Source organism: Lemur catta, chromosome 1 (genome assembly GCF_020740605.2).
Source record: "Lemur catta isolate mLemCat1 chromosome 1, mLemCat1.pri, whole genome shotgun sequence".
NCBI lineage: Eukaryota > Metazoa > Chordata > Mammalia > Primates > Lemuridae > Lemur > Lemur catta.
In genome coordinates, this window is record NC_059128.1 from 230,515,409 (window position 1) to 230,530,307 (window position 14,899).

Genomic DNA, 14,899 nt, shown 5'->3' on the forward strand with positions numbered 1-14,899 from the left:
CTATAGTTGCTGGATCATGGGAAGATCCTGGGAATTCTTGAAAAGAGGCCAGGAGAGCCAAGGCGGGAGGAGTCACAAGGGAGGCTTAAAGTCATGGCTATTTACCAGCCAATGTTTCAGTATTTTAACAATCACTACTGCTACTCTGGTGGGTGGTAGCTTAATATCAGGCCTGAACTGAACCCAGTTAAGTTTAAAGTTAAAAGCTTCCCTTTATCCTTCAAAAGTGGAGAAATAAAAGAAAAGAAAAGAAAAGAAATAAAGAATGAAAGTTTCCCTAAATAAGCGATATTTAAATATTTAAAATATAAATAAAAGATAACTACATATAGAGGAGGGAAAACAGTTTCAGTCAGCATAAAGTAAAATGGCCTAGAAATAAAAAGAGCTGACATGTCTAAAGAATTTATATGTTAGAAGGGCTAGAGAATGAAGGAAACTTGAAAGTTATGGTGAGAGAGGATATTTAACATATTATGAAAGGCTTTGTAAGTTAGGAGGTTGAGCTTTATTCTAAGGTCATTGGAATGCCATCCATGAAGGGTTTTAATCTGATCATATTTGCATTTTTGAAAAACCACTATAGCTACAGTATAGACTGAAGCCATGCAAGACTGAGGAAGAGATCAGTTAGAAAGCTATTGTGATATATACTAAATCTTTATTTTCAGATAATATTTTACATATACATACTGGGTGTTTTGGGTATCTCAAAATCAACACCCAAAATCAAAATAATTGTCTTCCTCCAAGATGGTAGTTATATCTTCCTCTGTACTACTTCTGTACCTTGTTAATGCTGTTCATGTCACCCTGAAGAACAATGATTTATTTACATATCTCCCACCAGACTTTGAGTTCTTCAAAAACAGCATGGTGTTTGGCACATAATGAGTGCTCCGTAAATATTTATTGAACTAATCTATAAAGTACAACATTACAGGTTTATACTGCCAGGGAGTTGTTTTAAAAACCGAAAGGTTAAATTAAATTTAGAAAATAGTGAGGCCAGGCGCGGTGGCTCACGCCTGTAATCCTAGCACTCTGGGAGGCCAAGGCGGGTGGATCGCTCGAGGTCAGGAGTTCGAGACCAGCCTGAGCAAGAGCGAGACCCCGTCTCTACTAAAAAAAAAAAAAAAAAAAAAAACAGAAAGAAATTATCTGGCCAACTAAAATATATATAGAAAAACTTAGCCGGGCATGGTGGCGCATGCCTGTAGTCCCAGCTACTCGGGAGGCTGAGGCAGTAGGATCGCTTGAGCTCAGGAGTTTGAGGTTGCTGTGAGCTAGGCTGACGCCACGGCACTCACTCTAGCCTGGGCAACAAAGCGAGACTCTGTCTCAAAAAAAAAAAAAAAAAAGAAAATAGTGGTTAAATCTAGAGCTCAAAGCCATTTGCACAGAATGATCCCAATTATTTTTTTTATGTATATGGTTATGTGAGTGACTGATATTATTTCTGGATGGTGCAATGACAGGTGGTTTTAATTTGTTTTTTTTTGAGACAGAGTCTCACTTTGTTGCCCTGGCTAGAGTGAGTGCCGTGGTGTCAGCCTAGCTCACAGCAACCTTAGACTCCTGGGCTCAAGCGATCCTACTGCCTCAGCTTCCCAAGTAGCTGGGACTACAGGCATGTGCCACCATGCCTGGCTATTTTTCTATATATAGTTTTAGTTGTCCAGATAATTTATTTCTATTTTTAGTAGAGACGGGATCTCACTCAGGCTGGTCTCGAACTCCTGACCTCGAGCGATCCACCCGCCTCGGCCTCCCAGAGGGCTAGGGTTACAGAGGCGTGAGCCACCGTGCCTGGCCTATGGTGGTTTTAATTTTATACTTTGGAAATATCTATATTTTCCAAATGTCCTATACTGAACAGGTTTACTATAGCAGTGAGAAAAAAATACAAAAATGTGTATTTTTGAAAGCAATTATATATAGTGGAAAACATCTAGAAAGATAGCCACAAAATATTAACCAAAATTATATATAGGTAGTAGGATTACCAATGATTTTTACTCTTTTCCTTATACTTTTCTGTATAGTTTTAATGTTTTATGAATAGTATATATCACTGTATAATCAGATTAATTTCTTTTAAGAATGCAGTGATGGGTAGGATACATTTAGGAAAGGTTTATATGAAAAGTATTTAATTTTAAGTGGCGTACTGAGAAAAAACATTTGTAACATATGCAAAAAATACTTAATTTTTTAAACATCTAACAAGATGTCTGGTACACAAAAAAGACATAGCCTACTAGAGAAATGGGCAAAGAATGTTCAACCGCCCTCATAGTTAAAGAAATACATATTTAAACAATGATTAAACACCATTTCTACCTACCAAACTCTGATAAAGCAGAGTTCTTGAGGTGTGGCAGAACAAGTACTAACATACACTGTTGATGAGAATGAAAATTGGTACAGCCTCTTTGGAGGGTAACTTAACAACAGTGTAAAACTTTTAAATGCTCATTACCTTCTGTTTCACAATTCCACTTCATGGAATTTGTCCTACAATATGTGTGAACATGTGGGCAGAAATGATGTACAAGAAGGTTCAATGTGACATTAGTGTAAAAGACAAGAAGCAACCAAAATGGCCATCAATAGAGGATTTGTTAAATAAATTACGATACAACCATTCAAATGAACACTAAGAAGCCACTAAAACAATGAAGTGGAACTATAAGTAGTGCTAATAAAAGAGAAGTCTAGGCTTTGCACCATGGCTCATGCCTGTAATCCTAGAACTTTGGGAGGCCAAGGCAGGAGGGTTGCTTGAGGCCAGGAGTTCGAGACCAGCCTGAGCAACATAATGAGACTTTGTGTCTACAAAAAATAGAAAAGTTAGCTAGGCATGGTGGTGTGTGCCTCTAGTTGCAGCTACGTAGGAGGCTGAGGCAGGAGGATCACTCAAGCTCAGAAGTTTGAGGTTTCAATGAACTATGATGACGCCACTGCACTATAACCCAGGCAACAAAGCAAGACACTGTCTCAAAAAAAAAGTCTAAAGATTCAAACCAATAATCACAGTTTGTTCCCATTTAAGTTCTTCTTTGCATGTATATTCCTAAATATATACAGAAATTTTGGGGAAATATATATAAGAAATTGCTAACAATAGTTATCTGCTAGGAAGAACATTAAAGTGGTCTTGGTTGGAAGGACCATTCACTTTTCACTGTATGATCTTATACGGTATTTGAAAATTTCCTCATAAGAATATATTACTTTCGGGCCGGGCGCAGTGGCTCACGCCTATAATCCTAGCACTCTGGGAGGCCGAGGCGGGTGGATTGCTCGAAGTCAGGAGTTTGAGACCAGCCTCAGCAAGAGCGAGACCCCGTCTCTACTAAAAAATAGAGAGAAATTATCTGGCCAACTAAAATATATATATAGAAAAAATTAGCCGGGCATGGTGGTGCATGCCTGTAGTCCCAGCTACTGGGGAGGCTGAGACAGGAGGATCACTTAAGCCCAGGAGTCTGAGGTTGCTGTGAGCAAGGCTGACGCCACAGCACTCACTCTAGCCCGGGCAACACAGCGAGACTCTGTCTCAAAAAAAAAAAAAAAGAAAACAAAAAAGAATATATTACTTTCAATGAACAATGTTTTTAAAAATTGTTTTAATTCATTGTTATGATATTTATTGAGCTAAACTGCCTAGAAATTGTTACATTGAATTAAACAGTCCCCAACAGTACCAAAAATCTGAGAAATTCCTATAAGTAAATGTTTAAAATATGTACTAATATGAAAACCTAATTCTATACTTTTATTTTCTTGACTCTGTATTAAACTTATATGAAAATAAATCACTTTTGTAAAAAAAAAAAAAAAGACTAAATGTTTCCTCTTAAAGCCTGCTTCAAAAAAATCCTCATGGCCAGGCACGGTGGCTCACACCTATAATCCTAGCACTTTGGGAGGCCGAGGCGGGTGGATTGCTCGAGGTCAGGAGTTCGAGACCAGCCTGAGCAAGAGCGAGACCTCGTCTCTACTAAAAATAGAAAGAAATTATCTGGTCAACTAAAAATATATATAGAAAAGATTAGCCGGGCATGGTGGTGCATGCCTGTAGTCCCAGCTACTCGGGAGGCTGAGGCAGTAGGATCGCTTGAGCCCAGGAGTTTGAGGTTGCTGTGAGCTAGGCTGACACCACGGCACTCACTCTAGCCCAGGCAACAGAGCGAGATTCTGTCTCAAAAAAAAAAAATCCTTACGAATAATGATTTAGCCCTAGACCATTTTATTAAATTGCTCTATAACTGCTAAAAAGTATATTTTTCCTGGGGAAAGTTAATATATATTAAATATCAAGTTTAAATTTTCCCTCCGAAACCATATGAAACATGCACCAGAATAAATTGTGACCAATCATTTCTTTTTAGTTCTATTTTCTTAGTACTTAATATTCTCATAAGTCAGAAATCACTCATCCCCAAATTACAACTTAGTTTTACATTGTTTAATTGTGAATAATAAAATGTTGTTTATCTTGAAAACTATTTTCTGTCTAGCACAAAGGCTTAAATTTTCTACATACACTGTCACTCATCAGTCCTATTTTGATAATGAGGTAATAAAATACTTTTTTGCAAATTTCTGTCTTTTTTACCTGCTATCAGCTTCTCTGTATCAGGTAGATGTGTGAACTGTCTTTTGTATTCCTCATTCCTGTCTTTATAGGTGGAACCTGAAGTCTGCAACGATAAAAAGATTAAATTTCTGTTTAATTATAATTGTAGTGTCTTAGAAAACAAATTTAAAATCATATGCTTTCTATGCAATATTTTGCATGTTCTTATACAAAAGAATCCACATAAACGTTTCTTTTTTAAAAAAATAGATTTAGGGGGCACATAAATATTTCAAAAAACACCAAAAAGAAGCAAAGGAAACTACTTTCAGAATGATGAGGTAAGGAGTTTGGCAGTCAGTCCTCTCTGCAAAAACAAATATATAGCTGGAAAAAGACTGTTCAAAACAATCATATTAAATGACTGTAAACTGACTAAAGGCATACAATAAACTGAGAAGTATCTGTTCAAAAAAATCTACTGAACTTGAGTAAGGATGCTGGAAGACTGAGGCACTCTCTCCTGGGCCTGTTCCCATTAATCTTCCTCCTCCACCAGTTAAGTTAGTGTAGTGGTTCTACAAGGGTGAAATAGACCATGAAAACTAACTGCTATGCTGACAGACAGTGGTGAGCTGATTTGGAATGGAAAGCAGAAAATCTATGCTCAGAAGTGAAAGGTAAAACCCACAATTGTCCAGGCAATTGTGAGGGAATAGCTCCAATGGGAGCAAAGAGATTGGCAGATTAGCAAGAGACTTAAGAGAGAGATCTTGAAGGAGAGGCAGCCACAACAGGCTTGATAAACTCTCCATGTATACCTGGCTGAACAGAAGCTGTATAGCACAGACTAGAGAGAGCCCAGGCTATCTACTCATTTCTGGTTAGAGACACAGTACGTATCAAGAGAACATTAAAACTGGGACAAACTTGAAAACAGCCAGTACTTCGAATATATTCCCCAATCTACACATAGACCTGTCAGTAGAAGGAAAGAGCCTTATTGGCTCTATGTATTTGAGCACTTCATTGAGCAATCACTGGCTGACACGAGGGGTGACTCTTAGGAATCCAGCTTTCAAAATAAAAATAATAACAACAATAAACTGAGCAAAGATATTAGTTCCCACATGTCACAGGACAAGACAAACATTTCACAGATTTACTTTATACAAGTTATTAAGCAAACCAACCAAGAAAAATCAGCAATGACAACTATTGGCAGCAAGGGGAAAGCAATTAGAAACCAGAGATGCTACAATATATTATCTAAATTGTCCAATTTGCAATAAAAATTATAAGACGTGAAGAAACAGGAAAATGTGAATCATACTAAGGAAAGAAAAAAGAACAGGCAACAGAAACAGTCTTTGAGGGTCCTCAGAGATTGGATTTAGCAGACAAAGATACTAAAACAATTATTATAAATATGTTCAAAGAACTAAAGAAAACCATGCTTAAAGAACTAAAGAAAAGTATGATAACAATGACTCAATAAGTGGAGAATATAAACTAATAGATTTAAAAAAATATTTTTTAAATAAATGGACATTCTGGAGTTGAAAACTATAATCACTGAAATAAAAAACTCCACTAGAGAGGCTTGAAAGCAAATTTAAAATGGCAGAGAAAGAATTTGTGAACTTAAAGACAGATCAGTAGAAAGTATCAAATTTGAAGAAGAAAAAGGAAAAAGATTGAAGAAAATGAGCAGACTCTCAGAGACCTGTGGGACAACATCAAGTGAACCAAAATACATGTAATGGGAGTATCGGAAGGAAAAAGGGGAATGCAGAAAAACATTTGAAGAAGTAATAGTCAAAACTTTCCAAATTTGATTAAAAACATTAACCTATAGATCACAGAAACTCAATGAATCCCAAGTAGGCCAAACACATAGAGAGTTACGCTTAGACACAAAATAGTTAAGTTGTTGGAAGACAAAGGAGAAATCTTGAAAGTAGCAATAAAAAAATGACATCGTATACAAGTGAACAACAGGTGACTTCTCATCACGAACAAGGGAGAGAGTAGATGTGCTTTATAAGAATACTAAAGGAGGCCAGGCACAGTGGCTTGCGTCTGTAATCCTAGCAGTTTGGGAAGCCAAGGCTGGAGGATTGTTTGAGGCCAGGAATTAAAGACTAGCCTGAGCAACATAGCAAGACCCCATCTCTACAAAAAGTAGAATAAATTAGCCAGGCATGGTGGTGTACGCCTGTAGTGACAGCTACTTGGGAGGCCAAGGCAGAAGCATCACTTGAGTCTAGGAGTTTGAGGTTGCAGTGAACTATGATGATGCCACTACACTCTAGCTCAGGCAACAACGCAAGACATTGTCTCATAAAAAATCTAAAAATTTAAAAAATACTAAAGGAAGTCCTACCAGCTGCAAGGAAATGACATCATATGGTAACTCAAATTCACAAGAAGAAATGAAGAGCACCAGAAGTATAAATACATGTGTATATATAAAAGACTATATAAATCTATTTTCTCATTTCTCTCTCAACATCTTTTAAAGATATGAGTCCACAAAGCAATAATTATATCACTGTATTGCTGTGTTTATGAGAGGTAACAGAGTTAGGTTGGACCAAAGGTTTAATATTTTAGCAAAATTAAATTAGTAGAAATCTGAAGTGTACTGTGAGAAGATATACACTGTCATCTATTACACAATCACTAAAAAACCTCAGAAATATTTTTTTAATCAAAAGGAATTAAAGTTGTACCCTAAAAAATATTTATTTGACACATAAAGAAGGGGGAAGAGAAGAACAAAAGAGATATGAAACACAGAAAATATATAGCAAAGTGGCTATTTGTAAATCCAAACATATTATAACCATATTAAATATAAATGAACTAAACACAGAAATTGTCAAACTGGATAAAAATAGAACCAACTATACATTGTCTACAAGAGACACACACTGTAGTTGCAAAAACACAAAAAGGGTGAAAGTAAAAGGATGAGGAAAAGATATACCACACAAACAGTAATCATAAGAGAATTTGAGTGGCTATATTACTGTCAGCAGAAATATACTTTATAAGAAATATTACTAGACTAGGAGATGGACTTCATAATGATAAAAGAGTCAATATATTGGGAAGATACAACCATCATAAATGCATACACAACTAACAACAGAGCCCCAAAATGCATGAAGCAAAACTGACAGAATTGAAAGAAGAGATGATTTAACATAAGTTGAAGACACCAGTATCTCATTCTTAATAATTGATAGAAAATCATAAAGGATATAGAAGACTTGAACAACATTATCTACCAAGTACACCTAACTGGCATTTATAAAACACTCTATCCAACAACTGCAGAATACACATTTTTTTCAAGCACATGTGAAACATTCTCCAGAACAGAACATATATATGCTAGGCTACAAAACAAGTTCAAAAAAATTTCAAAGGACTGATACCATTTAAAGTGTGTTCTCTATGAACAACAGAATAATATCAGAGGTCAACAACATAAATACGAGAGCCCAGCTTCAAATCATCTTAATCCTTAAAAATGGAATAGGATAACCCCAGATTGCTTGACAGATATAAATATATATATATGAAAATCCTCTCTGAAAGAAGACAACCCTCTGGGACTTCAAATGTTTCTACAAAAATTATGGAAAATGGAGAATAAAGGTTAAGAGAATGAGGATACAGGGAGAAAGTCTAAAATAACCATAACCAAAGTCCCAGGAAAAGAGAGAAAAATGAGGTAGAGACAATATTTGAAGCAATAAAAATAAAAAATATTTAAACATTTAAGTTTCTGTCCTTAAAGACTCCACTTTCTTCTTTTCTTGTAGTTCTCTAAAATCATTCCCCAAAATAACTATCTTCTCATCCTAAGTGATTCTAACACTTTCTGTGCATATTTATACATGTGAATACAGTAAAATTCAATAAACCAGCATCTTCCCATCCCAAAATCCTAACAGTTGGCATCTAATCAAAAATGATCTGGATGAGTGCGTTGCACACCCTCTGGGGAATGGTCATGCTTGAAGGTGCAGACCCGGGGAGGTGGGGGCGGGGAGGGGATGGAGGTATGACTACATGATGAGTGCCAGGCGCACTGTCTGGAGAATGAGAACAGACCCCCTGGGACTCTGACTCGGGGGGATGGGTGGGACATGGAAAATGTATATAACCTAAACTTATGTACCCCCATGATGAGCTGAAATAAAAAGGAAAAAAAATAAAAAATAAAAAATAAAAAAGTGAAAAAAAAAAAAATGATCTGGAGAGTCTCAGTGACTCAATATCTGTGGCCCACTCCATAGCCTCACAAGAAGATTTTGAAATGAGTTTTAGTAGTTCCTATGGTTTGAATATGGTTTGTCTACACCAAAAGTCATTACTGAGGCTTGCTCCCCACTGTAACAGTGTTGAGAAGTGATAGGAACTTTAAGAAGTGCTTGGGGCATGAAGGATCTGCCCACAGGAATGTATTAATGCCACCTTGGGGGAGAAAATTCTTACTCTGATGGGACTGGATTGATTACTGAGTGAGAAGGTTGTTATAAAGCAAGGTCAGCACTCATGTTGTGTCTCTTCTGCACATGCTCCCACCATGTTATGATGAACATGAGGCCCGTGCCAGATGAGGCCTCCTGACCTTGAACTTCCCACACTCTAAACCATGAGTCAAATAAACCCTTTTTCTTTATAAATTACTCAGTCTCAGGTATTTTGCTGTAACAAAAGAAAATGGACTAAGACAGAAAATTGGTAGCAAGAAGTAGGGTTGTTACTAATAATATAATAATACCTGAAAATGCGAAAGTAGCTTTGGAACTGGGTAGAAGGTAGAGACTGGAAGAATTTAGAGTAGCAGGCTAGAAAAAGCCTAGATTACTATAAACAAAGGATTAAAAGCCATTCTGGTGAGGGCTCAGTAAACAAGACTTGGGAAAGTCTGGATCTTCTTAGAGATTACTTACACGGTTGTGAACCATGTAAGATATGTCCACAGTAAAGGGCATTTTGAAGATGTCTCAGATGGAAATAAGGAATATATTATTGGGAACAGGAGCATAGGCCATCCTTATTATTAAGACAAAGCAGCAAAGAACTTGGTTGCATTGTGTCCATGCCCTAGGGCTTTGTGGAAGGCCAAATTTGCGAGTGGCAAAGTAGAATTTCTGGCAGAAGAAATATCTAAGCAGCAAAGTGCTCAAGATGTTACATGGCTGCTTTTGGCTACTTAAAGTAAAATGATAGGGAAAATAATTTATTTAAAGACAGAATTTATAATTAAAAGGGAAGTGGAGCATAAAAATTTGGAAAACTTGTAGAGAATGAAAGAGCTTTTTCAGGAAAGGAAAACACGGGAGTCACCCATAGACTATTTGGAGATTAATACGGCTAAAAGGGAGCCTGCTGCAGGGCCAGAGCTGCAGAGAGCCTCCATTAGAGCAATGTCCAGCAGAAATGTGGGGTCATGGTCACTGCTGGGGCCCCAGAATGACAGAGCCACTGGCAGTGTGCAATGCCTGCCTGGGAAAGCTGTACGTACCAGTGTGCAACTCTAACTTGTAAGAGCAGTGGCATTAGCTACACTCAGAAAAACCGTGGGAGTGGGGCTGCCCGAGGCCTTGGGACCCCCGCACTACCCCACACTTCAGTGTGTCCAGAGGTGGCCATGGAGTAAAAGATTATTTGGGAGCTTTAAGATTTAATGTTTACCCTGCTGGGTTTCATACTTGCTTTGGGCCGGCTACTCCTTTCTTTTTGCCTCTCTCTCCCTTTGGAAAGGGACTGTTTACCCTGTTTGTCCTGCCATTGCATTTTGGGTTTTTTGCTTTGTGTGTGTGTGTGTGTGTGTGTGTGTGTGTGTGTGTGTGTGTGTGTTTGCTTTTCTTGTTAAATTTCAGAATATTACGAGAGTAGAAATGTTTTGGTTACATGGATTGCTTTTGTACTGCTTGAGTCAAAGTTATAAGTGTGCCCATCACCCAGACAGTATACACTGTACCCATTAGGTATGATTTCACCCATCCCCTTCTCCTCCCTCCCACCTGCGTGATTTCCATTGAGTTTTACTTCCATCTGTGCACATGAGTGTTGATCGGTTAGTTCCAGTTTAATAGTGAGTACACGTGGTGTTTGTTTTTCCATTCTTGCAATACTTCACTTAGGAGGATAGTCTCCAGTTCCATCTGGATTGTTGTAAAAGGCATTAATTCATTTTTTTAATGGCTGACTCATATTCCATGGTGTACATACAGCACAGTTCATTAATCTACTCATGAAATGATAGGCATTTGTGTTGATTCCACATCTTTGCAACTGTAACTTGTGCTGCAATAAACATTCTAATGCAAGTGTCTTTTTAATAAAATGATTTTTTTCCTTTGGGTAAATACCCACTAGTGGGATTGGGGATCAAATGATAGGTCTACTTTTAGTTCTTTGAGGACTTTCCATACTATTTTCCATAGAGGTTACACTGGTTTGCAGTCCTACCAACAGTTTGTAAGTGTTCCTTTCTCTCCATATCCATTTCAGCATCTATTGTTTTGGGACTTTTTGATAAAAGCCATTCTCACTGGGGTTAGGTGATATCTCACTATGGTTTTGATTTGCATTTCTCTGATGATTAGTGACATTGAGCATTTTTTAACATGTTTATCGGCCATTAGTCTATCTTCTTTTGAAAAGATTCTGTTCATGTTTCTTGCTCACTTTTTAATGGGGTTGTTTGATTTTTTTCTTGATTTGCTTGAGTTCTTTGTAGATTCTGGTTATTAGCCCTAGGCCAATATCTAGAAGAGTTTTTCCAACATTTCCAAAATTTTCTTCAAAAATTCTTATGGTTTTATGTCTTAGATTTAAGTCTGTTATCCATCTTGAATTAATTTTTGTGAGTGGTGAGAGATATGAATCCTGTTTCAATCTTCTACATGTGGCTACCCAATTCCCAGCACCATTTATTCAATAGGGATTCTTTTCCCTGGTGTATATTGCTGTCCACCATGACCAAGTAGGCTTCATCCCAGGGATGCAAGTAGTTCAACATCCATAAATGTGACTCACCACATAAACAAAAGCAAAAACAAGGATCATATGATCATCTCAACAGATGCAGAAAAAGCATCTGACAAAATACAGCACGGTTTGATGATAAAAGCTCTTAACAAAATAAGCACAGATGAAACATACCTCAAAATTATAAAAGACATACACGACAAACCCACACCCAACATCATATGAATGGGGAAAAGTTGAAAGCATTCCCATTCAGAACTGGAACAAGAAAAGGATATCCACTGTTACCACTTCTGTTCAACACAGTGCTGAAGTCTTACCCAGAGCAATCAGGAAATTAAGGGTATCCAAACAGGGAAAGAGGAGGTCAAACTATCTATTGTTCTTTGATGACGATATGATCTTATATCTAGAAAACCCCAAAGATTCTGCCAAGAGACTCCTAGAATTGATAAATAAATTCAGCAACGTCTCAGGTTACAAAATCAATGTACACAAATCAGTAGCATTCCTATACACCAACAACAGTTAAGCTGAGAATCAAATCAAAGACTCAATACCTATCACAATAGCTACAAAGAAAATAAAATCCCTAGGAATATATTTAACCAAGGAGGTGAAAGATCTCTATAAAGAGAACTACAAATCACTGAGGACTGAAATTGCAGATGATGTAAACAAATGGAAAAACATATTATGCTCATGGATTGACAGAATCAATACTGTTAAAATGTCCATACTACCCAAAGTGTGTTACAGATTCAATGCAATCCCCATCAAAATATCAACATCATTTCTCACAGATCTAGAAAAAATAATTCTACACTTCATTTGGAACCAGAAAAGAGCCCGAATAGCCAAAGCAACCTTAAGCAAAAGGAACAAATCTGGAGGCATCACTTTACCAGACTTAAAGCTACACTACAAGGTTACAGTAACCAAAACAACATGATACTGGCACAAAAATAGAGACTTAGACCAATGGAACAAGAACAGAGAACCCAGATACAAAACAATCTACATACTGTCACCTGATATTTGTCATTGCATTTTGGAAATAGATAACTTGTTTTGGTTTTACAGGCTCACAGCTAGAAAGAGTTTGCCTTGAGACTCAGAGAGGAGACTCTGGACTTTAGGCTTTTGAGCAGGTGCTGGAATGAATTACGACTTTCAAGACTGGGGCCGGGTGCGGTGGCTCACGCCTGTAATCCTAGCACTCTGGGAGGACGAGGTGGGAAGATCGCTTGAGGTCAGGAGTTCAAGAGCAGCCTGAGCAAGAGCAAGACCCCGTCTCTACTAAAAGTAGAAAGAAATTAGCTGGACAACTAAAAATATACAGAAAAAATTAGCCAGGCATGGTGGTGCATGCCTGTAGTCCCAGCTACTCGGGAGGCTGAGGCAGGAGGATTACTTGAGCCCAGGAGTTTGAAGTTGCTGTGAGCTAAGGCTGACGCCACAGCACTCTAGCCTGGGCAACAGAGCGAGACTCTGTCTCAAAAAAAAACAAAAGACTTTCAGGACTACTGGAATGGAATGATTATATTTTGCGTTGTGAGAAAAACATAAGTTCTGTGGGGCCAGAAGTGGAATGCTATGCTTTTAATATGGTTTATCCCCACCAACACTCATGTTGAGGCTTGGTCCCCAGTGCAATGGTGTTGAGAGGTGGCAGGACTTTTAAGAGGCTCTTGCATCATGAGGAATCAACTCTCATGAAAGGATTTATGTCATCTCAAGGAAGTGAGTAAATTCTCACTCTCACAAGACTGGATTATTTACCAGACAGGAGATTATTATAAAGCAAAGTTGCCCCTCACATTTTGTCCTTTTTGCATGTACTCCTGCCATATGATGCCATATGGCAGGACATGACAAATAGTATACTAACTCTTAAGGACTTCTAATGGGAAATGAGACACATCATTTTGTTCACATTTTATTGACAAAAAATAGTCACATGGCTACACTTCAGGAACCTAGAAAAACACAGGTTTTTCTAGGGCCCAGAATAACCATGGGCCCAGAATAAAAAGAAACAAAGATACTGATGAATAGGATTAATGATTACTTGAGTTTACCAAATTGGTTGAATTAAGAGTTTTTATACCACTAGACTTAAAATGAATCTGTCCAGAGAGATCCTTTCTCCCAAACCAATACCCGTTAGATGCAGAAGAAAATATTTACTTAGAGTTCCATACCAACTAGACACTTTAAAAAATTGAGATAAAATTCACATACTATAAAATTCACTCTTTCGCAATTTACAATTCAGTAGTTTTGGTACACTCACAAAGCTGTGCAGTCCTCACCACAATCTAATTCCAGAAAACTTTTATCATGCCAAAAAGAAACCCCATACCGGAAAGAGGAACTCTCATACCCTGCTGGTGGGAATATATATTAGTACAATCACTATGGAGAACAGTGGAGATTCCTCAAAAAACTAAAAATAGAACTACTATATGACTCAGCAATCCCACTGCTAGGTATATATCCACAAAAGGGAAATCAGTATATCAAAAAGATATCTGCTCTCCCATGTTTATTGCAGCACTATTCACAATAGCCAAGATATGGAACCAAACTAAGTATCCACCAATGGATGAATGGATACAGACATTGTGGTACATATACACAATGTAATATTATATAGCCATAAAATAGAATGAAATCCTGCCATTTGCAACAACATGGATGGAACTGGAGAACATTATGTTAAATGAAATAAGCCACACACAGAATGATAAATCTTGCATGTTCTCACACATATGTGAGAGCTAAATATTAAAACAATTGATCTCATGGAGACAGAGAGTAGAATGATGGTTCCCAGAGGCTGGGAAGGGTAGCAGGGAAGGGCGGATAAAGTGGGGATAGTTAATGGGTACAAAAATATAGTGAGATAGTTAGATAGAATGAACAATATTTTATTTGAACAAAGGGACTACAATCAACAAGTTAGGGTATACTTTAAAATAACTAAAAGCGTGAAATCAGAATGTTCCTAACACAAAGAAATGATAAATGTGATAGCCCAATTATTTTGATTTGATTAATATACATTGTATGGTTGTAGTAAAACATCACATGTACCCTATAAATATGTACAACTATTACATACAATAGTATTTTTAAAAAATTTTTTAAAAAAAGAAACCCTATACCCATTAGCAGCAACACTCCATTTCCTCCTCCACCCAGGCCCTATCAATCACTAATCTAGTTTCTGTCTCTATAGATTTGCTTACTCTGGAAACTTCATATAAATACACTGTTGTGGCTCTTTGT

At 37.3% G+C, this 14,899-nt stretch overlaps 1 protein-coding gene across 2 annotated transcripts in view; it reads right to left on the minus strand.

Moving 5' to 3' along the window:
* GRAMD1C (GRAM domain containing 1C) overlaps positions 1-14,899 on the minus strand; it is an 87,716-nt gene that overhangs the window by 56,985 nt on the left and 15,832 nt on the right. For both annotated transcript variants that reach the window (XM_045540246.1, XM_045540247.1), the window contains one exon: positions 4,625-4,709. In XM_045540246.1, the coding sequence (XP_045396202.1) occupies positions 4,625-4,709 (85 nt within the window). The remainder of the gene's footprint in view (positions 1-4,624; positions 4,710-14,899) is intronic.